At 45.6% G+C, this 26,965-nt stretch overlaps 1 protein-coding gene across 9 annotated transcripts in view; it reads left to right on the plus strand.

Annotated features, from left to right (window-relative positions):
* Nucleotides 1–26,965, plus strand: part of ANKS1A (ankyrin repeat and sterile alpha motif domain containing 1A) — a 199,569-nt gene that overhangs the window by 134,539 nt on the left and 38,065 nt on the right. For all 9 annotated transcript variants that reach the window (XM_033216862.1, XM_033216865.1, XM_033216867.1 and 6 more), the window contains one exon: nt 26,684–26,750. In XM_033216862.1, coding sequence (XP_033072753.1) covers nt 26,684–26,750 — 67 coding nt within the window. The remainder of the gene's footprint in view (nt 1–26,683; nt 26,751–26,965) is intronic.

Genomic DNA, 26,965 nt, shown 5'->3' on the forward strand with positions numbered 1-26,965 from the left:
CTCCAGGTCTTAGGCTGTTTCTGTGTCCTTGGAGGGAATGTTTATCTTAACCTCCATATCTAACTGTATGTAGAAATCTAGGCAAAGCTAACCCTAGAAATGGAATGTTTATGCCCTAGGGATTTTGCATTTTTTTAATTATAATACCTGAATCTAGGTGAAATTTTAAAGGTACCAAAGACTATATAGTGAAAAATAAGTCTCCCAGATTCCCAGTTCTTCTCCCTGGGAATTCAAATTCAAAGGATTTTGAATATCCTTGCAGAAATATTCTCTGCATATAGAAGCATTTCTGACATGTTAAGCATTTTTCTTTTTAAAAGACAAAATGGTGCTGTCTCATGTGTATTGCTCTGAACTTTGCTTTTTTCATGTAATAGTAATTTTTGGAAAATCATTCTAATTAAGTACATGAAGAGTTTTCTTTTTTGTTGTTCATAATATTCCGTGGTGTGCATATACTATCATTTATTTTTGTTTCTTTTTTTTTTTTTTTTTGAGGCAGAGTCTCGCTCTGTCGCCCGGACTGGAGTGCAGTGGCCAGATCTCAGCTCACTGCAAGCTCCGCCTCCCGGGTTTACGCCATTCTCCTGCCTCAGCCTCCCGAGTAGCTGGGACTACAGGCGCCCGCCACCTCGCCCGGCTCATTTTTGTATTTTTAGTAGAGATGGGGTTTCACCGTGTTAGCCAGGATGGTCTCGATCTCCTGACCTCGTGATCCGCCCGTCTCGGCCTCCCAAAGTGCTGGGATTACAGGCTTGAGCCACCGCGCCCGGCCTATTTTTGTTTCTTGTAGATGGACATTCTACATGTTACCAAGCTTTTACTGATTAAAGCATTGCTGCAATGCAAATCCTTATACAGAGTCATTGTAAGATGTTTCCAGAAGCTGAACAGCTGTGTGAAAGAGTTTGTGCGTGTTAAATTTACTTTCCTACCCACAACATGTAAACACCTTATCAACATGGGGGTGGTCAGCCTTTTAGTCTCTTTTTGGTTGACAGATTGGTAATGTTATCTTGGGTTAGTTTTAAAGTGTGTTTCTTATTATGAGTGACAGTGGCATCTCTTTACATGTTTACAAAACACTTTTTTCTAGATTCCTTTTCTCTTTTTTTTTTTAACGTTGTTATTGAATTGATCTCTTACTAATTTGTAGAAGCTCTTTATATTTGAAAAAAATCAGCCCTTTATCTGTGATATGATTTGTCTTTTGGCCTTGTGGCATTTTTATGTGTTTTTTTTTAACATGTAGAAATTTAGAATTTTTATAGTTGAATCTATCAATCTTGTATGACTTCTGCTTTTTTTCTTTTTTTTGAGACAGTCTTGCTCTGTCACCCAGGCTGGAGTGCAGTGGCACGATCTCGGCTCACTGCAACCTCTGTCACCTGGGTTCAAGCGATTCTCCTGCCTCAGCCTCCTGAATAATTGGGATTACAGGCGCATACCACCACACCCAGCTGGTTTTTGTATTTTTGGTAGAGATAAGGTTTCACCATGTTGGCCAGGCTGTTCTCAAACTCCTAACCTCAGGTGATCCACCCACCTGGGCCTCCCAAATTGCTGGGATTACAGGCGTGAGCCACTGCGCCCAGCCAACTTTTGCATTTTGCATCCCACTTAAGAAGACTTTCCTTACTCTAAGATTATAAATATATGTATATTATTTGTATATATACATTATATATATTATCACATATATATTATTACATATACATATATTATGTAATTACATATATAATATATACTTATATGTAATATACAAATATATATTATTTGATTACAAATATATTTTATATATATAGTTACACTTTCTATATATATACACACACACACAAACACATAATTTCCTCCCAGTATTTTATGGTTTCATTTTTCAGGTGTAAATCTTTGTTTCTTCGGAATTCATTTTGCTGTGAGGCGTCCTAGGCATCCTGTTGATTTTTAGCAATAATTTGATTTAGCCCACTGTTTGATTCGGTTTTCTAGGTGAAGAAACTAAAGCTCTGAGAGCTGAAATGACTTGCCTACGATGTCAGGGTTGATAAATGAGGGAAACCAGTTGGAACTACATCTTCTAATACACAAGACTATATTTAGAATATAGGTGAGCTAAACCTTTATTTTGGCATTAATTAGCAGTTACTTTTCATTTCCTCTTGTTTCACCCCAAATTATTGCAGCATTAGCTTACTCTTTCCCTCTAACTGCAGACAAAAATATTTCTCTTTGTGTACAAAGGAAAGCAACGTAGGAAAGACGTCTCCTAGGAGAAGCATGTGTTTCCTTTTTACTATAATATTAAGACTCAAAGCATTTCTTCCCTTTACTGCCCTCTAAGATGGGGGGCTGTTAGCTTTTTCTTTTGTGACTTGAAAAGTGAGGCGATGATTTCCAGCAAATTCTGAAATTCGGAATTTGGAAGGAATCCTAGTTACCACGTAGTCCAGCTCCCTTGTGAACAAAGTCACTTCTGTGTTGTCTAAAAGTGATCTTCTTTACTATTCTACTTGACTGGTTTAAAAATAATAATAGTGACACAAAAAATAAATAAAAATGATCTTCCAACTTTTGCTCGTAAACCATAAGTAACCCCCTCTGCCATCCACCATTACGTCTATGAAATAATGAAAAATCTTTTCTTATATCCAGCTAAAATCTGTGACTTCCACCCCATCAATTCTGGTTTTACCTTCTTGGTAGGTCATGCACGCAGTCCTCCATAATAGTTGTTCAGATATTTGAAGCTACAGTTATGTCCTCCTACCCTCAAACCTTCTCGTTTCCTTGCCAGGCACCCCAGTTTCTTCTCTCTCACCTCAGATGGCTTATTTTCAAACTACTTCTGTCCTGGCCCTTTGGTGAACATCCTCTTGAAATTGTATGACATTGTTACAGATGCTTGTATATGATGTACATTGCATGGTACACTAGGATGAGATTTACGTATCGCAGGCCACCTGATAATGCTTCATCAAGGGGTTCGATGGGCTTCTTAGTCTCCTGAAAACTTAAGGGTTCAATCTGTCAGTGAGCCCAAGTCAAAGACAGTGTGCACAATGCTTCCAGAGGTACCACAACCTCCATTAGGAGGCCATACAGAAAGCAGTTCTGTGGAGTGGAGGTGCTTGTTGCCTTTTAAAGCTTTATCCTGTGGTTTCTGCCCTGGAGATACAGCTCAGCTTCTCCCCTGTTGTGCTTTTTTGGCAAAATCAATAACGGCTTTTCCCTGTGCCCCATCACATAACAGTGACTCTACCTACTCTCCACCTAACAGCATAATGGCCTGCTCTGGGCCCATGAGACTTGCTCAGGCATTTTTTAGCAGCTACATGACTCACCATGACTTTAATTTGCAGGTAAAGATGCTTTTGTACCAATTTTTCATTTGAAATCAATAGGACAGATGAGTCCTGGGAAAGCCTATGTTGTCTAAATGACCCTGAGCCAGGCCTTGTAAATGGTCACTCAAGTCCCCTTGTGCTCTTGACCAGAACCCTTCCTCCTCTTTCCATTTTGTGCCAGTTGCCAGGGTTTCCTTCCAAAATCTCTCCCCTCCATTCACACTCACCTATCTGGGATCCTCAGCAGCCACCACCTCAGTATCTCCCTGCTTGCCTCTGGGCTTCTCTAGCTCCTCTTACTTGTGGCTGCCTTACCATGTTCCTCAAATATTTTGTGTTATCCTCCCTTGACTAAAAACGTCCTTGTGGCCGGGCGCGGTGGCTCAAGCCTATAATCGCAGCACTTTGGGAGGCCGAGACGGGTGGATCACGAGGTCAGGAGATCGAGACCATCCTGCCTAACACGGTGAAACCCCATCTCTACCAAAAAATACAAAAAACTAGCCAGGCGAGGTGGCAGACACCTGTAGTCCCAGCTACTTGGGAGGCTGAGGCAGGAGAATGGCGTGAACCCGGGAGGCGGAGCTTGCAGTGAGCTGAGATCGTGCCTCTGCACTCCAGCCTGGGCGACAGAGCGAGACTCTGTCTCGGGGGAAAAACAAAACAAAACAAAACAAAAAGTCCTTGCTTCCCTATTGCTGTGGTTCAGAATGCAGACTCCTTAGCTTGGAGTGCATGATTCGCCAGAGAATGAGCCCATGGCCCAGCCTCTGTAACTGGCCTTCTCTTTCATCTCATACCCTATTTTTCCAGCTCAGTTAATTCCTATACTCACTGTTTTCCCTGCACATTGGTTTATACTATTCTCCCTACTAGGGTGACTTTCTCCATTTCTTTTTGTTGAAATTCCACTCTTAATTAGAGGCTTAGTCATTCATTTACCACACTTAGGGAGAGCCTACTGTGTGCTTAAGCTGGGCATACAGAAATGAAATTGTAAACAAACATGCAGCTTTTGAGGGACTTAGACCCTAAAGGGAGAGATAGGTATTAAACAAGTACAAATAAAAATATTACCACAAACAAAAATAAGTGCTCTTGAAGAAAAAGAGCAGAGTACTGGGCAAAGTGTGGGAGGTGTGGTGAGGCCCCATTAGACAGACTGGCCCTGAGGCCTCTCTGCAGTCAGGCTTAGGGAGACTGAAGGAGCTCAGTAGCCCAGTAAACAGTGATGCGGCTCAGGAGAGGATGGGGTCAAGTCTCTGTCTGCCGTAAAACCTGCCCCCTTGCACTTTGAGCTTGAGAGGTCTTTCCACCAGCAGCTCTTTCCGCCGGCACTACATGTTTGCTACTCTTGTTTGTGTGCGTGGCCCTTCTCCCCAGTCAGATGAGAGACCTTTCCAGAGTAATAATCACAGTTCTTTTTCACAAGCCCTCCAGCTCCCCAGCCCCAAATGGGTACTTAGAAATGCAAGGCCTTGATTAAGGGCCTCAGAAGGATGTGGGATGTCCTCAGTCCTTAAAATGTCATGTTTTCCCCCAGAGAACTCAAGGTGTGGATTGCTAAAGACTTGCTCCGCTTGGGCATAGATAGATAGCTGTTTTTCTTCTTTTTGAGGGAGATACAATAATTAAGCCCTTCTCCTTTACCTCGCCCTTAAATTTGGAATTTTATTTTCTTTTTCTTTCTTTAGTAATAAGGTAGAGCCCTTTTATGCCACAACTTAGGGATTCTAAAGCATATTCAGAATAATTTGCTTCATAGATGTGAGCACAGAAATTTACAGATTTTGGGAGATATATACTGAATGTCTTATGACTTTCTCACTTAATTAATAAATTAATCCTCCCTCACCCATTTTTTAAAGGTAAAAATAGTTCACTAAAACAAGCTGGTTTGGAAAGGGGGAGATGAATTTGGCATTTAAATGTCAAATGCATGTTTTAAGCTAACTTCATTCACTGCCCAGTAGTCCTGCCTCCATACATAATTAACATTTATAAAGAATGCAAATAGAATCCCCCTTGATAATGTCACATTGGTGTTAACAGTCTTTCTGCTTCTAAGTATCATATATGTAAGTCAAGAACAGAAATAGTTTGGACAGTTCTTGGCCCCTATTATTCCAAATTAGATTGAGAGAAGCAAAGAACCAAACCAGATATGGTATATTTTTGTTAAAATGTCAGCTCCTGCTGGGGTAGCTCCATATGTTCCCACAGGTCTCCAGAAGGACTTGCTGCAGCAGAGCAAAGCAGAACTAAACAAATCCTCAGCTGGGTCCATGTGCTTACAGCCATTACGGGCCTTATAGGCACTTGGTAGAGCAGAGAGTTCACATCTCAGACATGTATGATGCTGGTGGAATTCATTTGGTTAAAGAAAAAATTTTCCAAGGCCCATTTTTTAAGAATCAAAAATATTACTGCTGATCCCAAAATAAGGTCTTTGATGAGTCTCTCCTGTTGGGGTATTAACCTAGAGGTCTGGCCATGCTCCAGTTCAGATAACGCTGTTTCTCTGTACTAAATTCTTCCTGTAGGTTCAATTAGATTTTGGCCTTTTTTCATCTTGGGCAACAGCTCAAGAACTGCCCATTTCTAAGGCAGGAGCTTAGTGATGGATGCATTTGTTTCACTGCTGACAAAGATTTCAATGTAAAATCTGCCAGCCCCTTGAGGATGGAAACACAGATTGATCTCAATGAAGAACGAGTCTATTGGTCCTCGTGCAGAGATGCATTAACGTCTCTCTGTGCTCTGGAAGGGGTTCACTTCCCCAGGTGGACCTGAGCAGGCTGGATGTTGCAGCCTATTCAGCGGCAGGATCGGGTCCTGTTCCTGGAAGAGAACTCCACTAAGGTACTTGTTAGAAGTCATCAGTGGTGTTAACACTCAGGTTCCTCTGGTCAGTGGTTCCACAAAGCAACATTTCCTCAGCACCCACTATTGCCGGGCTTTCAACTGCTGTATGTGGCATTATGAGAACATAATGTTGCAGGTTTAGGTTTGCTGTGTACTTTTTACCGGGGTGTATCTGTGTGTCTACTGATGAATTTCTTAGAGGTGTATTAGTTTGCTACTTTGGTACATTTTGCCACTTAGTTTTGCTTTCTCCTTTTCAAGGAGCAGCATGTGTGTGTTTGTTTCATTGCAGCGATCCACTGCAAATTGTGTATAAGCTTTTGTGGGTGTCTATTTTGACATCACCATAAGTGTTTTGGTTCTTTTTCTTGAATGTTTGTTCTCTGTCTGGAGTCAAACCCAAGACAGACTTGGAAAGTGAATAATGTGGGATCAGCTCTCCCACAGTCACTAGCCCCAGCCAGCCTTGTTTCTCAGGGACAGCCTAAGTGGCACTGGGGAAAGCAAGTGGACCTGCAGGGCACTCATTGACGTTAGTCAGAGCATCTGAAACAAGAAATTACAAGATTCCTAGGTCTAGACCCGGCTTATGGGAAGTTCTGTCTGCATCCGGGGAGCACCATGTACCTCTGTCAAATTTGTGGCTGTGCCTTTTAGTTTAGTTTAGACAGTGCCTCTCACTTAACTTAACATTAATTAAAAAACAGTTTTAAGCCTTTGTAGGCTTGGTATTACTCAGGCCAGTATCGTTGCATCATTTGCTAAATTTTATGTAATAAGGTCATTGTGTCTATATTTCTTCACTGTTGTGCTAGAAAAGGAAATGAAACATCATAAATCTGAAGTGAGCATGGTCAGAGGCAATCAGATCTACAAAAGTGAGGCTGAAGAGAGGAAGCCTGAGCTGAGTGATGATTGATCCCTGTGACATCACAGAAGGACAGATGGGCTAAGGACAGCCTTGATCACGAATCCTGGCATCCTGAGCCAAAACCCAGATGCAAAAACTTAAAGGGGATATTTTACAACAAGTGAGGGAAACAGCTCTCTTGACACTGGTGGTGATAGCCTGTGGGACTCATTACCCGTGAGTAAGTGGTGGATGTTGGCTTGGGAACGGCCTCGCCCTGAGTAACAGGCAGAAATGCGCTGGCGGGCCTCCCTGGAGCCCTGTTCTCAGCTGCACTGCCAGTGGCTGAGCCGGCTGGCCTGGACCATGCACTTTATCAGCAGGTATTTACTAGGTGCCAATTATGTGTCAGGTTTGGTGCTAGGTGATGGGTGCAGGGAGTAGAGTTAAAGGACACAATTCCTTCTCTTAGGAAGTTTCCTTGAAGGAAGTCAAGTGGCTTCTGAATTCTATCTAAAAAGGGCTTAAGAGAAGCAGTCTGGTTGAAGTAGGGGCTGGGGGCTCGTCTGAATGATGTGCTTCACTGTTTGGCTTTGTTTTACCTGTTTTATGTCTTAGATCAACAAAAAGAATTTCTAAAATACACTTTTATTTATACCTTAAATAAGACTAAGAAAACATTAGTTGTTTATATGTAAAAGCATTTTTTTTTTTTTTTATGTTGGCTTGGCAGGAGGCTGTTGAGCTTATACGTGGGTAAATGTGCCCCATCCCCTGGGTACCCCTCTTGACATGGCCATTACGGGCCTCTGTTTCCACCTGTTTATCCCTCATGTCACATTGACACATGGGTCTCCTAGATGTTTGTTTTGAGTTCTACCTCAAGCCTGGCTGCAAACTGCTTAGAGGTTGCCAGCCTGGGTGAGTCAGGAATCAGCCTCACTTCTCAGTTCCACAGCTGATTTATTAGTATCCCTGCATATCAGTTTGTCTGCCTGTTAAACAGAATAAAACAAGAGTGTTTCCTGCCGGTTCCCTGTGGAGTGTGGCAGACCAGTGCTTGTTGGCTTCATTCAAAAACCAGGCCTCTTGGAAATACAGAGCAATGTCCTCAGTGACTGCCCTTCACAAGTGGCTGCCCCACCTCTCTCCGCTTGCCTCCTGCTTTACATTCAGAGCAGGAAAGCTGTTAGCACAAGGTTCATTTAAAACCCCAGTTGAGGTTATCATAGCATCCTTAATTCTAGTGAATGGCTCTAGTTTTCCCTTCAGCAGTTGGAGTGATTAAATGTCATAGTATATCAGGGGAGTACCAATTATGAACATGGATTTCATGCTGGGTGCTTTTACATTCTTTGGCTGGTGTTGGGCATAGTACTAACTTACCTTGGCAGCACCTTTAATTGGGGCATTCATGAATTGAATTGGACTCTGAGCAACTGGGACTGAGGACTGCTGCCAGGGCTTCACCTGTCCTGTCACAGTTGGCCTGTTGGGGCATCTAGTATCGGCGTCTAGGATCTTACTCACGTTTGACTTCATGCTGCCCAGGCGACTAGGCAGAATATTTTTGCTTTGAGTTGTGATGCTGCGTTGGTTTTCATTGTAAAACATCAGAGTCAGAAGGTTCCCTAAGTACGAGTTCTCTCGTTACAGGTTAGGAAACTGAGCCCATTAAGGATGTGACCTACTCAGAGTCTCACGAGACCTTCGACAGCGCCCAAACCTCTGCTGCATAGCAACATCTTTGGCGCAGACTGGGTACTTGATACCCACTTGTTGAATAAATGAGCAAACCCAGGTCTCTCGAGATTTGTTTAACAGTTACGTCAACGTTTTTTTGGTTTAAACTGTCCACATACCAAATCTGGTTTTGGTTCAGTGACTGATCTAGGGTGTTAGAAGATTCCGCCGGTTTTGTAGAAACAGTACACAGACTGGTCAGCCTTTCATGTTGCTAATGCTAAGTGGCAAGTTTAACCCTGTAGTTCCTTCTTTCTCTCATGTGGTGTCTTAAAGCAATGGTTCTCAAAGGGCAGTTGCAGACCAGCAGCATCACCCATCCCTGGGAACTTGAGAGAAATGCAAATTCTTCCCTCCTGCCCCAGACCTTCTGAATTAGAAACTCTGGGGCTGGGGCCCAGTAATGTTTTTACAGGCTCCTCAGGTAGCACGCTGAGGTTTGAGAACCAAGGCTTTAAGAGCCAGGTCCTAACAGTGTTCCCTCTACTCGTGAATAGACTGTGCATGTGAGCACCCAGTTATAGTTATGGACACGCAAGAACAAGGCATGGGATTATGTAACACTGGCAATCAAATAAAATGTAATGCAAGTTTTGTCTGACATATTTAACATATACATGGTGGTTCTTGTGCCAGTTGTAATTAGGCAAATGAAATGCAGTTCATATAAATGGCTATAATGAATATTACCTGGGCAAATCAAGTTTTTATAGTTTTTCCCTATAGCTTTTTAGTAACTGCTAGCAGCCATTACTGTTGGTGACTTCCCTAATTACACAGATGTACATTCTTCAGACACTCACAGAAATATACTCATTCATATTTGAAATTCTGGCTCAAATTTCCCAATTGTTAGGATTCCCTGTGACCACCTGTCTCTGGTTGAGTTTTAAAATCTCAAAAGCAGGATTTAAATGCAAATAGCTTATTTGGGAGGTGATCCCAGGAAGCACTGGTAGGGGAGTAGGGGAGTGAGAAAGAAAGGAAACCAATAAAGGATTTGTTATCAAGCAAGTGACCCCTTGGGCCCTGCGGCTTAGACCTGCTGCGGAAGTCTGGGAGACTCAAACTTACTTTAGATCAAGGGAGCTGGGGTATTTATCTACCACTTCCAGTCAGTCTGGATGAGGGCTGCTCACCTAGTGGGAGTAGGGACAGGACATTAATTCCCTCTCACTTTCAGTCTACCCAGTGTACAGGTCTAGAGGGCTCTGGCAGCCTGAGAGAATCCTCAGAGTCACAGGTGCTTGCAGTTGGAAACTGGCAGATAGGAGGGTTTAGAAATGACGAATGCATATTGTCTACTTTACCACCCATTAGTGGTCCTGGGCTGGGGCTTCTCAGGCTTTCATGTGTACACCACCCCCAGGTCTTTGAGGCGCACCAGTGCTGTCACTCTTGGCACAGGAAGGGTTTTCCCTGGGGTCCCTGTTCTGGAGGGGACATGGGCAGGCAAGCACTCAGGGGCTGAGAGCAGCTGCCAAGGGTGGTGGCAAGAGAAGGGAGAGGGCACTGTGAAAATAGACTCTGGGTCTCAGAGTCTGGGCCAGGGACAGGGCAGGAGGGAGTGAGTGAAAAATCCTGGGGCACATAGATGGTGGCATCAGGTCTCTGTGTCTCTGGGGGAGGAGAAAAGGAAAGCAGAGGGTTCTGGGCACTGGTAAGAGGAGTAGAAGGCAGAAGAGAAACTCAAATTTCTTGCCAGCCTGTGCCTTTCTTCTAACTGCAACCCACACCCCCATCTTGTCCTACTGTTGTTTTCCGTTTTCTCTAGGCTGAGAGAACTGTCAGAAGCCAGTCAGGCTGGTAAGAAAGGGAGCTTTATGCCTGGCCTCCCTGTGGGTGGGTCCGCTGACACATTGTTTGCGTGCCACAGTGGTGAAGATGGGGAAACTGGAACTCTGCATTCTTACTGAGAAAGTCCTCAATACAGTTTCGACCGGTCCATGATGAAAGGAGAAAGTTAAGGACAGTGAAGAGTGCTGTGATGGTGCTGATGGTATTTGATTGCCAACCACCTTTATTCTGATTGTGTTCATTCTTTCCCTTTTTTTAATTTTATTTTTTTAGAGACAGGGTCCCACTCTGTCTCCCAGGCTAGAGTGCAGTGGTGTGACAACAGCTCACTATAACCTCAGATTCCTGGGCTGAAGTGATCCTTCTGCCTCAGCCTCCCCAGTAGGTAGGACTATAGGTATGCACCACCATGCCTGGCTGTTTTTGTTTTTGTTTTTTTGTAGAGACAGGGTCTCGCTGTATTGCCCAGGCTGGTCTTGAACTCCTGGCCTCAAGAGGTCCTCCTGCCTCAGCTTCCCAAAGCACTAGGATTAAAGGCATGAGCCATGGCACCTGGCCTTTTTTCTTTTTTCTATGCTTCCGTTGTTCTTTCTTTTATAAAACAAAGGGATAATCATAGATTCACAGGAAGTTGTAGAAATAGTACAGAGAGGTCCTTTTTTTAGTACCCCTCACCTAGTTTCTGCCCATGGTACTATATTATTTAATATAATACCAAAACCAGGAGATTGACTGTGGAACAATCCACACACCTTATTCACATTTCACCAGTTTTGCATGTACGTGTGTGTGTGGGGGTGGGTGGGGAGTTATATGCATTTTTATCATGTGTAAGTTCATGTGATCACCACCACAATCACGATGCAGAACTGTTCTTTCACCACAAAGATCTCCCTCATACTTTTTTTTTTTTTTTTGAGATGGAGTTTTGCTCTTGTTGTCCAGGCTGGAGTGCAGTGGCGCGATCTCAGCTCACTGCAACCTCCGCTTCCTTGGTTCAAGCGATTCTCCTGTCTCAGCCTCCTGAGTAGCTGGATTACAGTCCTGCGCCACTACACCTGGCTGATTTTGTATTTTTAGCAGAGACATGGTTTCTCCGTGTCGGTCAGACTGGTCTTGAACTCCCGACCTCAGATGATCCATCTGCCTCGACCTCCCAAAGTGCTGGGTTTATAGGCGTGAGCCACCATGCCCGGCCCATCCTAATTTTTTTTTTTTTTTTTTGAGAGGGAGTCTCGCTCTGTCGCCCAGGTTGGAGTGCAGTGGCCGGATCTCAGCTCACTGCAAGCTCCGCCTCCTGGGTTTACGCCATTCTCCTGCCTCAGCCTCCCGAGTAGCTGGGACTACAGGCGCCTGCCACCTCGCCCGGCTAGTTTTTGTATTTTTTAGTAGAGACAGGGTTTCACCATATTAGCCAGGATGGTCTCCATCTCCTGACCTCGTGATCCGTCCGTCTCTGCCTCCCAAAGTGCTGGGATTACAGGCTTGAGCCACCGCGCCTGGCCATCCTATTAATTTTTAAAGTCATTTTCCTTGGTAAAAAGTTGACAGCTTTATAACATTTCTGTTTCTCCCAGTTAGGAAGGAAAATGGCCCAAAAACTTACCAAATTAAGGGGTCACTGCCACTTGTGTCCCTGTTGAAGTGGGACAGCACAGTGCTCTGCACAGAAGCCATTCTCCTGAAAGAGGCAAGTGTGTGTTTCCGCCCAGGGCTATAGAGAAGGAAGGGTGCGAAAGGTCATTTTTCTCAGGTATTTTTCCTTCAGTACTCAGCCCTCAAGAGGCCTAAGTCATATATTGGACAGCTCAGGCTTCTGTAACAAAATACCATAGTTTGAGTGGCTTAAACAACAGACATTTATTTCTCATAGGTCTAGAGGCTGGGAAGTCCAAGATGAAGATGCCGGCCAGCATGGCCCCTGACGAGGACCCTCTTCCTGGCTTAGAAACGGCTGCCTTCTCACTATATTCTCACATGGCAGAATAGATATATCTCCCTCTTCTTATAAACCCTACCCGCATGAATTCCTCTAACCCTAATTACCTTTCAAAGGCCCCATCTCCAGATACCTTCATAGTGGGGGTAAGAGCCTCAATATATGAAATGTGAGGGAACAGAATTCAGGCCATAGAAAGTATCTTCATCAAGGGCTGCTCCATATTCTGCCGTCTCCTCAATTGCAAAATCAGCGGAGTATCTTGGCAGAGAGGCAACAAGAAAGGTTTAGGCCCTGTATTGCCAGCCTGGTTACCTTGGTTAAATTATTTAGCCCCACCGAGCCTGAGTTTTCTCATCTGCAAAACGGAGAGATTCGTGTGGATGATGTCTGAGGCCCTGCTTGCTGAATCTGCAGCTGCCTGCCTCCTGTGACCCTCGTCTTCCTTTCCTCCATTTCCACTGATTGGTGGTGAGAGCCCAAGGGCCGAGTTTGTTGATCCCTGTACCAGCTGTTCTCACTTATTCCCACTTCTGGGGGCAAAGGAAAAAAGAGGAGTTTGAGATTTTGAACTTCACAGTTTTGACCAGAGCCATCCTGTTTATTTTCAGTTGTATAGAAGCATATTTGAGATTCTGATGTATGTGCCTACACACAGACACACATGGCCTGAGCACAAAAGTATTTGAGAAAAACAAGGCTCTTACTGATCATTTCTTTCAGTCTCAGACTCTCTCTACACCAGTTCACTTATTACTCAAGCATTTGATTCTACAAGAGGCAGAATTTTCGAAGATAAGATTCCTATGCCCTGACTGACAGTGGAGCTTAGAAACCCAGCCTGGGACCCTCTGACCGTTAGCCAGGGACTCTTTGGGGTCCCAGTAGGCTTCCCCTTCACCCCTTTCTTCTCTCCCATAGACGTCAGGGATTGGCCCACCTATCCAGGTGCCTGCCTCCACTGTGTCCTCCCTCATCCCTCGTATCCCAGAACTCTGGGGAGGAATAATGTTTTCCAGTGTCTCCCCAGTTTTGCTGTGTTTGAAATAAGCACACAGTCCCCTTTTAAGATTTTATTGCATATTAAAACAAAAATGGGAAACTGAGAGGTTTGCGGAAAATAGCCAATAAATAGCCAACAATGGGGATGTTATAAAGTCATGAGAAATACTAAAAATAATAGTTGTCCTGGGTCTTGGTCAAACATTAATAAACTAGCTCTTTCCTTGGCTCCTCTGACTGCCTTCTCTCTAGATATTGTCTTGAGGTTGTAGCTTCCACTTGTTTTCTGAAGGGCCCTACCTCCTAGCACATACACAATGTATGTAGGGCCCTAGAGAACAGCTGTTGGCAGCAATCAATGCTTACAAAACAGCTGAGACTGGTGGGCTGTAATCACTCTGGAATCTTCTTGCAGGCTGAGATTGGAGATGGCCTTTGAATTGTGGGCAGCTTGGGGGTCTCCCACTGCAAAGGTCCCGCAGAGTGGAGAGATTGCATGGCCATCTTTTCTGCCTTTCCTCTCCCTTCATGCCACTTTTCTTGATGTCTTTCCTGAGAAAATTTGTACACTCCATAATCGCAACTTGTAAGACTCACTTGCCAACAAACCCAAGAGTGTAAGTCCACAGGGCCTTTCCTGGAATAGGCACTCTTCACTGGCCTGTTTTGAAAAGGCTGTGTTCTTTCTAGTAATCCCATGGGGTTGTACACTTTAACCTGACATTTAGCCCCCAGCTGTTGCATGTTGCTGCCCATATAGGGAATGGATTTTCTCAGGAGTCCTCACACTGCCAGCCCAACAAGAAGCCAGGGCTTGTTGCTGTCTGCCTGCCAGCACCACCCTTTCTTCAGATGCTGAGCTCTTCTGTGGCCTCCCATTTTCCTGCCAGCCAGAGGGAGGTGACCAATCTGAACTTTGGTTCCAGAACCTATTGGGCTACTTTGAGGACATCAAGTTGTGTTCCTGTCCGCTGGGCTAAGAAAAAAAGACAGAACCCTATATGGTTTAGGGATACTGACATAGATGGTAGGTTAAAGAAAAGCCAGCGGGTAATAACATTTAATTCAGGATGGTGTGGTCTCAGAGGAGCAGAGAAATGGGGGGAAGTGATCCCAGGAAGGGCATTTTCTATTTCTTAAACCAGGTAGTAGGCATGTGAATGGGTCATTTATTATTGTTGTTGAAATTACCATACTATAAAATACGTTCTTTGGAATTTAAGAAACATTTCATTTTTTTAAAGAGGAAAGAACACAGTTCCTTGTTGTTGAGGTCAGCATGGGGCTGATGTAAAAGGATATTGACACAGGAACTTAGCAGTAAGGCAGTAAGGATGCAGTTGGAGGAATTTCAGTTGGGAAGATGCCACACATTTGCTGGGTTAGCCACCACATTTCCCCCCTCTCATTTTCTCTTCAGGAAAAATCTCAGATCCAAGAAAGATGTATGTCCTACACAAATCCCTCCCTAAAATCAGTTAAGGTGTAACCACTTTTAAAGGCTCTTTGTCTGTTTTATCCACTGGGTGTTGACTGAGCCCACCCAGTGCTTTACCTGGTAGGAGCACTAGTGGGAAATACAAAAGAAGCTGAAGAGGCATGCACATGTGTCAAAAGACCGGGAACCATCCTCGGACCTTATGTGTGCGTGAGCAGGTTTGCACCAGTGCGGTACAGCCAGGTTGCCTCTGCTGCAAGAATTCTAAAGCACAAACCCTAGAAGCAATCAGTCCACAAAGGGTACAGGTAGGGCACCAGTGCTCATCAGTGCTTGTTGTGTGCCAGCCACCCTCCCTGTGTCATCTCATCCTCCCCACACCGTCCTGGGAAGCAGGCATTAGCATCCCTGTTCACAGGTGAGGGTTACGTAGGAAACCGAAAATAATTATTTTCCATGTACCTTTCCTTCCAGTGGAATGTTTCTAATCGTTATATCCTCCATGGTTATATTTGGGGGACATAAGGTTGCCATTTCCATAATTAATTGTTGTCTGTGATGGGGTTGTGGGTGGGGCAGGGCACGCATTGGTTCCTAGCTCAGACATTTTCTTTCGGATGACCTTGGATGCCCTTGAGCCTCAGAATATGTCTGCGAGACTTGGAGGATTCCCCCTGCTTTTGCCTTCGTGCTTTATGGTCTGTCAGGGTAGATAGGAGGACCATGTTGGGGAGAAGGGTCTTAGTTAACTGAGTGACCCTCTGTCTCTGTGCGCTGAGCTTGAGAACTGGGTGGGCTGGGGGCAGTTTCTTTTCACCCCTTGCCATATGCAGATGAATAGAAGCTGGAAATTTGACTTGTGTGAGGTCACCTGAGTTGACAGACAATGAGAGCCCATGACTTGCTAATGCCTGTGGTCTGTAACCTGGAGATCATGGCCGGGCTAGCTGGCCCTGGACAGAGGCAGTGATCAATAATGTATAAGGCATTGTTCAAACAGGAACCTCAATGAGGAAGAAAGAAGAGCTGAAAATTTCGGGAGTCACCTGGCGTGGTTTACCAGCCCGCAGGGGAGAGACTTTTTAGGAAAAAGCAGCCAGAGAGGGGTTCTGTGTCTCTGGGAGTTGACTTATTGGATGGTGAAGGTGGTTTGAGAGTTTCTGCAGTCATAGCGACTATCTTGTTTATGAGACACTGCTGCCAATTCCTCCAGAGGCTTTCCGCATGTGCCATTGTTCCAGTAGAAGCCTCTTACATGGCCACTTGGGATGAGGGTTGTTTGGTTTGGTTAAAAACAAAACCCTGTTAAAGGAGGAAGTCATTTTTACAAAAGAATCAAACAATTTAACCCCAAATGGATCGATGTGTACCCTTTTGATGTGGAGCTGGGCGCTTTCTTCCAATGTAGATCTGCTAATTTGGGGTTCTCTGCCTTCCTTTTATTACATGAACCACACCCATAAAACACCATTGACTAAAATTTCCAGTTTGCTTCTTAAAAGTAAAGCCAGAATTTGACCATTTGTGAAGCAAGCTGAGTATAGACTTCTTTTGGAATTTTTTACAACTTCCCCAACCACACTTAATTCAAGAGCACATTTTAAAAAATGATCTCATTATTAAGTCTCTTCAGAGTACTTACTTGGTTGTCACAGAAAGGTTCTTTTACACTGGTTTCATAATTTATGTAATGTTTAATTAAATTTTCTATTTTCATCAACAAATACAACCATCCTAAGCAGTTTTGGAAGTGACCCCAGCTGACTCTTGGTAAGGGTAACACTGAGTGTGTGGAAGCAGAAGACCATGGGTGTGCGGGAGCGAGCCTGCCCAGTGTGGACATAGCCGTCCGCTGGCATCACTTACTGAGGGACAGGGTGGCGTGCAGTTAGCTCGCTGGCAGGTCGCTTAAGCGGAGGTCGATAACAGGCTTGCCAGGTAGATGTCGTTATCCCTGTTACAGATGACCAAACGGAGGTGTGGGAAGAACAAGTTGCTTGCTCACAGCAGCGCTGCTGAAAGCGGCAAAGCCGATTCCACAGTCTCGGGCATTTCGCTACCTGCAGACCCTGCCCTGTGGGAGCCAGCTGTCTCTGAGGTGAGGGGCTGGAGGCAAACCCATGGCCTACATGAGAAGGAGCAGGCCTGAGTTGAGACGCTGTTCCCTCTCCTCGCTTCAGGATTGTCTTGGATCCTCCTGTTTGGTTCGCACCCCAAGAGCTGCCTTGTAGAAAGGCGTCACTCCCTCACAGAAAACGTTTTGTCCTGAATGGAGAAGCTGCCTCCAGCTGAGTGTCCAGGAAGTGAGCTATTGTTCACACAGCATGTTCTAAATGTTCACTGCCAGAAGGAAGCCCTTTCCCTCTGGTGTATCTTTTAAAACAAAACAACAAAAAACAAAGGAACCTAGGTTTTGATTAACTTGTTTTTTAGATAGAATTTTGTTTATTTTGGAACCAGATGAATGTGAATGGCAAGTACAAGCCCTGTCTAATCGCTGTAAACTGAAACGTGCAAGGGAGGAGGGTGGTGTGGACTATTTGCCTGGCATCTGTAGTTTTACGAGGACTACAGATGTTTCCCAGAGTAAAGAAGGCTGGCATCTGGTCAAGTTACAGAGGGAAGCAAGCACAGTATCTCCTGCTATGGCCCTGGGAAATGGCAGGGACTAAAATCCCCCAGCAACAGAGGCAGACAGGCATTGCCTTTGAACGAGGAACAGATCTCACCGTCCGTGCTTACAGCAGCAAGAACCTTGCCTTTTAGGATGATGTCATTCAGGGAATGAATGAATTACACCAAAACTGTGTCTTTTAGGCAACGCACAGCTTGCTCAGACTTGTGTCATAATAAATTAACTCCTCATTATAGCCCTGCCTTGAAAGCAAAGGCTGCACTCAGGCCTCTTGTACATTGTGTCAGATCTTTACAGCAGGCCTCTGTTGGTATGTGCATTTTGTGTTTGGGGAAACTGAATCTTAAGGAAGAGAAGTCAGGTCATTTGCCGATAGCAATGATCCCATGAGTGAGGACTCTTTTTCACCTTATGGAAGAGGAAATTGAAAGTCAACAAAGTTAAATGACTTATCCAAGGTTCCACAGCTAATTAAGTGTCAGAACCAGAACTTGAAGTCAAGTTTTTAATTCATAAGTCCTTGTTCTTTCCACCCCTACACACTGCCTTTCCAATGTTCTCAATCCAGTGCATTTGAAATCCTACGCTGAGCTTTAATAGAGTGAAAGCTATGCTTGAAACAAACTGGACACCATGAATTAGGTAGATAATGAATTGAGCAATGCCCACATACGGCTAGTGCTGTGACCCATGGACGTTATTTTGATTTTCTCGTGTTTGCTTTTCTCTTCTTTAAAGTGGGAAGAATGCTAGCTCCCCACCAGGGTGCTTGTGAGGAGGAACTGAATCACCAGGAGGGCAGTCAGCTGGTGCCTGGTGCAGCAAGGACCCCACTGAAAGAACCCAGCACAGAACCTAATACCCTGCAAGTCTTGAGTTTTCACATTGTTGAACAAAAGTGCTTTCAGGGGCGGTGGTCGACCTTGCTGTGAGCACATGAATTCTATTTTCAGGAAAGATGAATGAGCCTTCAATGTAGTTCACACAGCTTTCACATACTCCCGAATTTTGAAGGTGTATTTGATTTTGTAATTTTATTTGATTTCAGGAGACAGAGGATACAAACATATTATTCTACCAGCTAAGTATTCTAATGTGCTGCTTACCATGCTAAAGAAACTCTCAGATGTAGGGATCAATTTCTTTTGACCCTGATTAATATGAGCCAGTTTCCCAGGGTCTACTCATCCTGGGAACACTGATAATTGAGTTTTCAGACTGTCAAGACTGGGGTTAGCCTGGGTTCCAAAATAGAGAAAGCCACACCACAACACAGAAGCTGTGCTGAGAGCCCTTACCCCAGAAGGCTTTGTGACAGGGAATAATGGTGCCATCGACTTTCCCACATTCCTTTCTCTTTGTTTCCTTCGCCTCTCGGACATGTCTTTGCTTATTAGCATGTTGAGCAGAGTTCATCACAAATGAAACTCAGACTAGTGTTAATCTTATAATTTATTATCCTCTAAAAGATCTGATCCTGAAAGATTTTTCCAGTATTTCAGTATGAGACTTTTCAAACTACGGAAAACTTGAAAGACTTGAATAGTGAATGCCTGTATATCGACCACGTAGAGCATGGATTCTATAATTAGCATTTTGCTGTACGAGCTTTATTGCATCTATCCATCTGTCTACCCCTCAGTGCACTTAGCAATCATGTTATTTTTTGATGCATTTCAAAGTAAGTTGCAGACATCAGTACTTTCATCCCCAAACACTTTAACATATATATGATTAACTGGAGTTTGGTGTTTGTTTATAGTTATTTGGGGGTGAGGGGGGTAAAATTTATACAAAGGGAAATCTATCAAGTCTGTTATTCCCTAAGTTTTGACCAGTACATACATTTGTCTAACCCAAATTCCTATCAAGATACTGAACATTACTATCACTCCCAGAAGGTTCCCTAGTGCCTTCCCCAGCCAGCCAGTCCTCACCCAGCCTCTTCTGGTAGTTTTCCATTCTCAGTTACTTTTGCCTATTCTAGAACTTCATATAAATGGAATCATTGCGGCACGTGCTCTTTCGTATGTCGTATCTGAAAGGTTTTAACTAGTGCTTTAAACAGAAGTTTAGGGACTCTGTCAACTTCATTTACCCACCTTCTTCCTGTTTCGCAAGTTCAGAGGTAATTAGGAGTGGCAAACTGCAGGAAATCTCAAGGCAACTGATGGATCCTGATAGTGTATTTGTATTAAGTATATATGTATGTATTTTTAAACCTTAAGTATATATAATTCGGTGCTGAGAATCCTACATCTGACCACCCTGATATTGTAGGACAGGTGTTCCCCTGTAGAATCTGAGGAGCTAAGACCCCTTTCCCTGGCCACACTACTGAGGAAACTGATTCTGAGTGGAAGTTTAGGATGTTTTCTTTGGCCTGGTTTTATCCATAGCCAGACTAGCAGTGTGCCGTAATGACATTCAGATTGTGAAAGAAATAGACCGAGGGAAGGTTACTTGGAGGCTGGTGGGGGTGCCTGAAGGACCAAGTGGCAGGTTAACCAGTGTTTTTAGGTAACTGCAGGCTTTCTGAGGTTTGTGTACTTCCTCCTCACCCCTCCCCACCATGCCAAAAGATAAGCGTGCTCCTCGATGAAAAGTAGATTGTGTACATTGAACTAGAACCCAAATACATAATCCTCATTAATCTTTTAGATTCTTGACCCACTTATTAAAGCCAGTACTTGGCATATAACCCAGAGTTATGTGGCAAGCAATAATAAAGTTAATTGGAATCTAGGTCTCCCAACTTTTTTATTCTTTCAGCAGTTTCTTGGCACTTTGAGTAAAAGATTGCTTTTGCAGTAGGCTGTTCTGGTATGAGAAGGTCGTTTGGCAAGTATTAGTTCCGTGTGTTTCCTTCACATCATGTCAAGTCAGGGCCACGTATTTCCTCCCGGTCATGTTCATGTCATGTCCATGTATTTCCTTTCTGTCAAGTTGCAGATGTGGGTCTAAGCCCTGACCTCTGGGTCAGGGAAAGGGCCAGCTGGTAGTTGTGGGGTGCGAGGTGCTTTCAGGGAGCAAGACCCAATATCAGCAACCCAAGAGGTATAGGAAAGACAAAAATGAGGGGGCAGGTGGGAGGTGAGAGCCTGAGACCGTGCTCTGGAAGCCAGAGCTCCCTGGCTTTCCTCTCTCCACCAGCCTAGCCTGGGGCAAACACAAAAGGCAGGCTTTAATAGGAGCCTGTGTCACGGAAGACGGACAAAGCACTTTTGAAACAAAACAGCTCTGTTTTATCTCAGCCTAGTAGAAAAAGGGGAGTTGGAAAAGAAGGTGAAGATGTAAAGGGGATTGAAGTAGCGGGACACAGCAATGAACATGGTAACAACCTGAGTGCCGCCCTGTGAGACACAGCTGAAGTGGAGACCGAGCCCGCTCTGTGGAAAAGGAGTTCTTCATTGTTAGCGGCCATGTCTGGTCGCCTCGGCAAGGACAGCCCTGAGCCCGCTGGCAGATAGTTACTCATTCCCTGCCATGCGCCTTTCCCCTCCCCCACCCCATTCTGCCTCCCTCTCCTAAAAGCAGTTGACAAGGTTAGAAAATCAGGACAAATAATTTACTTCAATCCGTCTTTGTCTTTCCTGAGGCCATGCGCAATTCAGTCTGGGAGGAGAAGGAAAAAAAATCGCCCAGACCCTGGCCAGTGACCCTTTTTCAGATGTGGAATCAAAGCCCACTCTAGGCTGAGAGCCTGTCTGCTGCTAAGAGGCAGAAGACAGAGATGGTGATGAATTCTTATGTGGTTTCTGGGCCTGGGAGTGCAGCTGTCAGCAGTCTTTAGAGTTCTTTGCACAGCCTAAGGAACGGATTTTGACGTCAGCAGTCGCCTGATGGGGTGGGCACAGAGCATCTGGTGAGGCTGAGGAGGCGATGGCTCAGCCACTCGGCCCCCTGCTCCTGGGAAGGGGAGCACTGTCCAAGCAAGGCTATCTGGCCAGAGGAGAGGGTCTGCCACTTTGCCCCCCTGCAGCAGGAAGCAGGCTCGGCTGCCAGTGGCACCTGTGAAAGTGAGAGCAGTGCCCTCTGTGGGCAGTTTGGGAGTGTCCATGGAGGAGAGCTTCAGTTTCTTCACATGAAAAGTGGGATAATGTTTGGCTGGCTGTGAGTCAAGGCTCTGCAGGATTGCTCAGAGAAGGGATCAGCTGGAAGTTTTGGAGTGTGAGGTGCTTTGGGGGAGTGCCAACCTTGTGCCAGCAACTCAGAGAGTCAGAGAAACGTAAAAATGAGGAGGGAAAGGGAATTAGAGAATTCAGACGGGTGCAGAGGGAGACTGTTGGCTGCCTTCCCCCTTTCCCTGTTAGCGTAAAAGTGACCGGTGTATTAGCGATAGCTAACAAACGTTTGTCATCGAACACCACCAGTGTGCTAGCTGTGTACAAGGCATACGGTGGGACCTAAAGAAAACAGCGTGATGCAGGGTTCTTACCCTCAATGGTTCTTTAGTGTCTCTGGGACACACCATAAAACAGTTAATCAGGGAAGTCATCCTGCAAAGCAGAAGGTGTTTCTGAGCCAATAAGGTCATCAGTGCTGAGTGGAAGAGGCGAGGTGGAAGGTGTCTCCGGCCCCGTGGCTCAGGCCTAAGGAGACCATGTGTATTTTCCAACTGCCAGGGGATCCTAATGGAACCAACAACTCCCAGGCAGCAGAAAGGGTGTTGGGAGGGAATGTCTGATGTCAGGAGCCAAGTCAGCTGTAGAAACTTCTCTCATGCTCCCATTTACACCAAAGGAAAGTAAAAGGAAAGTGATTCCTTTCCCATCCTCCTCTACATGGGCCCCAACTTCTGGACATGTTGACCAGACTGATTCCTGCTGTCCTGATATTTGGCCCCGTGTGGTAGCCCTGCACACAGCCGTGACTTGTACCGCCTCCTGAAAGGGAGGTTTCCCACGGGCCTTGGAGCCAAGTTGCACCAAAGCTTGAGGTCTGCCTGTGCCCAGCACACTTCCTGGCATACAGAAGACCCATCAAAACTCTTTCTTCCCCCTCCTTCAACTCCCAGTATTTATTAAAAAGCTGGGTGTCATCTGCATAGCTCTGCCGCCTGGTGATGGGGGATGGAGACCTCTCCATGCAGAGCTCCACCTCCCATCACCAGCCCATGGGCAACCAGAATCCTGTGGTCTAAACAAGCAGATGTCAGATGGCCTGAGCAGCAGTATCTCCAGTGTTTGTTTTTGTTCTTGTTTTCAGCCATATGGGGAATACATTTTACATAGCCCTGGCAGGGAAAAATAGTCTAAACAGAGTCATCCTGAAAACTTTCTGAAAATGGAGTATTTCCAAGCATTTTTTGAAGACAAGAGTCCATTATGGTGATAACTTTCAAGACCTTATATTAACAAACACAAGTGTAAGTTTTCAGTCAGTTCACGTGAAGTGCAGTAGTAAGGAAGCATGGCCATTTCTCATCTCTCTCCAGAAATGTCACTCATCCAAAACCACAGTAAAAGAGGAGAACACTAAATGGTTCCCTTCCATTACATCTAACCTGTCTCTTCCCCTGAAATGCAGAACATTTCTGGGAAAGCTGTCTATTCAGATTGTTTTTTAACTGAAGCCTAGGAGGTTAAACTGCATGAGGTATGTAGATCAGAATGATATCTGTGTGTCTGAATGCTCTTCTTTGTCTAGACTAAAATGATCATATTTCCTCTCTGCTGGTTCTGGGCCATGAGGGTGAGTTTGAGGCAAGGAGAAAAGATGAGCTCCGGTTCCTCCCCATCTCCACAGCTCAGGCTGAGGGCTTGGGCAGACCACAGCTCCAGACACTCTGCTTTGGTGCCAGGGCGGGGACCTGCCAATCTCTGCCCAAACAGGACCTCTTCGCTGCCATGTCCCTCCTGGCCCTGAGCTTCCACCAAGACAGGTTCCAGTTGCTGAGGAAGGAGTCCAGGGTTACAGGCTGCGAGTCCAGTGCCGAGGACCCTGAGTTTTTCTGAAACTAGAACCAGCTCAGCTTGACTTAGCCACGGCAGTTCGTGGAACAATAAAACAACTTCCTAGCCTGGGCAAAATCGTTCTGAGAGCATCCATTAGCATTTCCCGGCCTGTCTGCAGCCTGGAACAGCTCTCTGGATACCCGGGCTTCTGGGTCAGGCATCTGTACCCCCAGCGCTTTGGGAGGCTGAGGTGGGAAGGATCCCCTGAGCCCAGAAGTTCAAGGTTTCAGGGAGCCATGATTGCGCCACTGCACTCCAGCCTGGGTGACAGAGTGGGACCATGTCTCAAAAAAAAGAAAATTTTAAAAACCTGGGCTTCTGCTGGCCTATGTCAGTTGACTAGTGGGTGACTCCTGGGGCAAGCAGGAAAGAGCGGAGCGGAGAAGCAGTGGGGGTGCTCAGCTCTGTTCACTCTGATGCCAAAAGGCCCTTTGGCAAAATTTCACAAATTGTACCACCAAGGGATGCTGATTGGACAGGTCACCTGGGGCTTCGGATGTTAAGTGATTATGATGCTAATGAAATATATAATATGACTTTATTTCAAAGGATACCTTGGAGTCACCCCACCATTTTAGCCCTTTCCTTCCCCGGCACGCTGCACGGCCGTGGAGAACAGCTTTTCCAGTGTAGACTCTAAAGAAATGGAAACTACACTTTGGTTCATTCACAGATTCATTCAATAGATTGTCTGTTTACCATGTGCCAGGCCCAGCGGGTGACAAGGCAAATAAAATATGCTTGATGCCAACCCTCATTGGTGTCTACAGTGATGGTAAGCTCTGCATGTGAGTAGAATAGAAGAATGCAGGAGAGGCAACTGGGAGATGGGTAAGGGAGACTTTTCTCTGAATAACATTTTGTGTCTTTTAAATTTTGAATCATGTGAATGTATCAAAAAATAAGTGTAAGTAAAAATGTTTTTACAACTTCAAAAATAGGTTTTACTGGGCTGGAGCACTCACAGGACAACAGAGCAGAAGTGGAAACAAACTAACCTTTTATTGAGCATTTTCTGTGAGCTAGACCTTCAGCCAAGTGCTTTCTGTACATGATACCTTTTAATCCACACAACCCTGGACAAAGGCCATATCATCCTCATTTTTATCCATTTTAAATGGGAGCTTGCCAGGTATGGTGGCTCACACCTGTAGTCCCAGCACTTTGGGAGGCCAAGGCAGGAAGATCACTTGAGCCCAGGATTTTGAAACCTGCCCGGGCAACATAGTGAGACCCTATCTCTACAAAAAAGAAAAAATAGCCAGGTACAGTGGCTCATGCCTATAATCCTAGCACTTTGGGAGGCCAAGGTGCACAGCACTTGAATCCAAGAATTTGAGACCAGCCTGGACAACGTGACGAAACCCCGCCTTTGCAAAAAAAATAACAAAAGATTAGCCAGGTGTGGTGTTGCATGCCTGTAGTCCCAGCTACTAGGGAGGCTGAGGTGGGTGGATCAATTGAGCCCAGGAGGTCGAGGTTGCAGTGAGCCTACACTCCAGCCTGGGCAACAGAGCAAGACCCTGACTCAAAAAACAAAAGGCGTGGTGGCACCTACTGTCGTCTTAGCTATTCAGGAGGCTAAAGTGGGAGGATCACTTGAGTCCAGGAGTTCAAGAGCAGCTTGGGCAGCATAACAAGACCTCTTCTTTATTAAAAAAAAAAAAAAATGAATAATAAAAATAAAAATAAATGGAAGCTTTGGGAGGTCTGGGGAGTTTCCCTTGTATCATGCTGCCCCTGCTGAAGGAGGCAGCACTTGAAACAGGGCCAAAGAAAGTCATGGGGGTGGAGGGAGGCGTTTTCTTCAAGGGGCAGAGCCAACCTGCTCTGACAGTGTCCTTCCCATGCCTCTGGGCTGCTGGGGCCAGTGCTTAGAGACACAGCCTCAGTTTGCTCCAGGGGTCAGATGTGTTTCCCTCGGCCTTGCTGAGCTCAGTCTGGTTAACAGCAGTCAGGTGCCAGCCTGAGCCAGCAGTCACTTCTGTGGCTGGAGGAAGATACCTTCCCGAACCCCCAGCTGCCCGAGGAGAGGTGGCGCTTGCTCTGTGCTCTTCTGCTGGGTGGCAGATGCACGGCTTTGTCTGCCAGCCGGCTGGCTGGAGAATTGTTTTTCCGATTGTCTGACCCAGGCTCCTTACTTGCACTTAGAGGAAAAAGCATCCAAGCCCTGGTACAAAAGGTCCTCTTTCTCATTTCTTTGGAAAAAGAGCAGTAAATGAGCTCATTATCACTGCAACCCAAAAAGGAGGAGGAGGGGAAGAAGAGAAGGTGGCTGCTCCCCACTGCCTAGTTCTGCCCCTGGCCAGGTTTCCTGGGGAAGGGGGCCTGGATCTGGTCCAGAGTGGCCAAGGCCAGATGGCTGGGACAGGTGGTCCATACTGGGGGCAGTGCTAGAGCCACTGGATGCTTTGAGACTAGCTTTCTCTGCTATGGTCCAGAAGAGGGACAGGTGTCTGTGTCCCATCTCATCCCCTGAACGCAGAGCTCCATCCAGGACTGCTGGCCTCCAAGAAGTAAAAGGCCTTCCATTTGGGCATAAGTGCCCGCCTCGCCTTTCCTTCTCATAGGTTTCTGTGTGCAGGTGCTCTGGAAATCATCCTCACTCCCCAGAGTTTGCGGTCATACAGTGTCAGTTATCTGGTGAATGCTGATTATTTGCCAGGCACTACCCTAGGCACTCAGGGTAGCAAGGAACAAAGCCGGCAAAGTCTCCACTCTCATGGAATTGAAATGCTAGCGTGAGCAATGAAATGGTCAGGTCTGGCCTGTGCTTGCGGCCTCTCCCCAGTCTCTGCTGGTCTGGGAGAACTGCTGGGGAATGAAATAGAGATGCCTTGAAAGAGAGGCTGTTCGGTGTTTCTAGCAGCTAATAAGCCCAGACTGTCACCGTCTCACTCCCTTCAGAGCAGTACTTCAGACCTTGTGGGCTGGGGCCGGAGAAGGCCTGTCTTAGACCTGAGCAGCAGAGAGTCCTGATACTTTGCAGGCTGGTGCTGGTGCTGGGAAGTATCTGAAAGAGACCTGGAGGTCAGCCCGCATTGGCGCTGTGGTGAGCTGGCAACGTTTACCCCAAGCCTGACTACCTTTTGTTCTTTCTTCCATTTCAGATTGAGAAAATCATGAGTTCTATTGGAGAGGGGATTGACTTTTCTCAGGAACGGCAGAAGATCTCAGGTACCGTACCAAGTAGCCCTTTCCCCACAGAACCCAGCAGTCTGGCTGCTTTCTGGCTCAGGTGTTCCTCTCACACAGAAGACAGATGTTCAGCGGGTGGGAGAGGTCAGCTTCAGACCACGTCACGCTCCTGTAATTCACAGTCCCCCATACCTAGACAGCCCCATCTTGCTGTTATTTTTAGAGCCGTGACTCCTTTTACCTATCAACAATCG

Source organism: Trachypithecus francoisi, unplaced genomic scaffold, assembly GCF_009764315.1.
Source record: "Trachypithecus francoisi isolate TF-2019V2 unplaced genomic scaffold, Tfra_2.0 Lachesis_group10, whole genome shotgun sequence".
Taxonomy (NCBI): Eukaryota; Metazoa; Chordata; class Mammalia; order Primates; family Cercopithecidae; genus Trachypithecus; species Trachypithecus francoisi.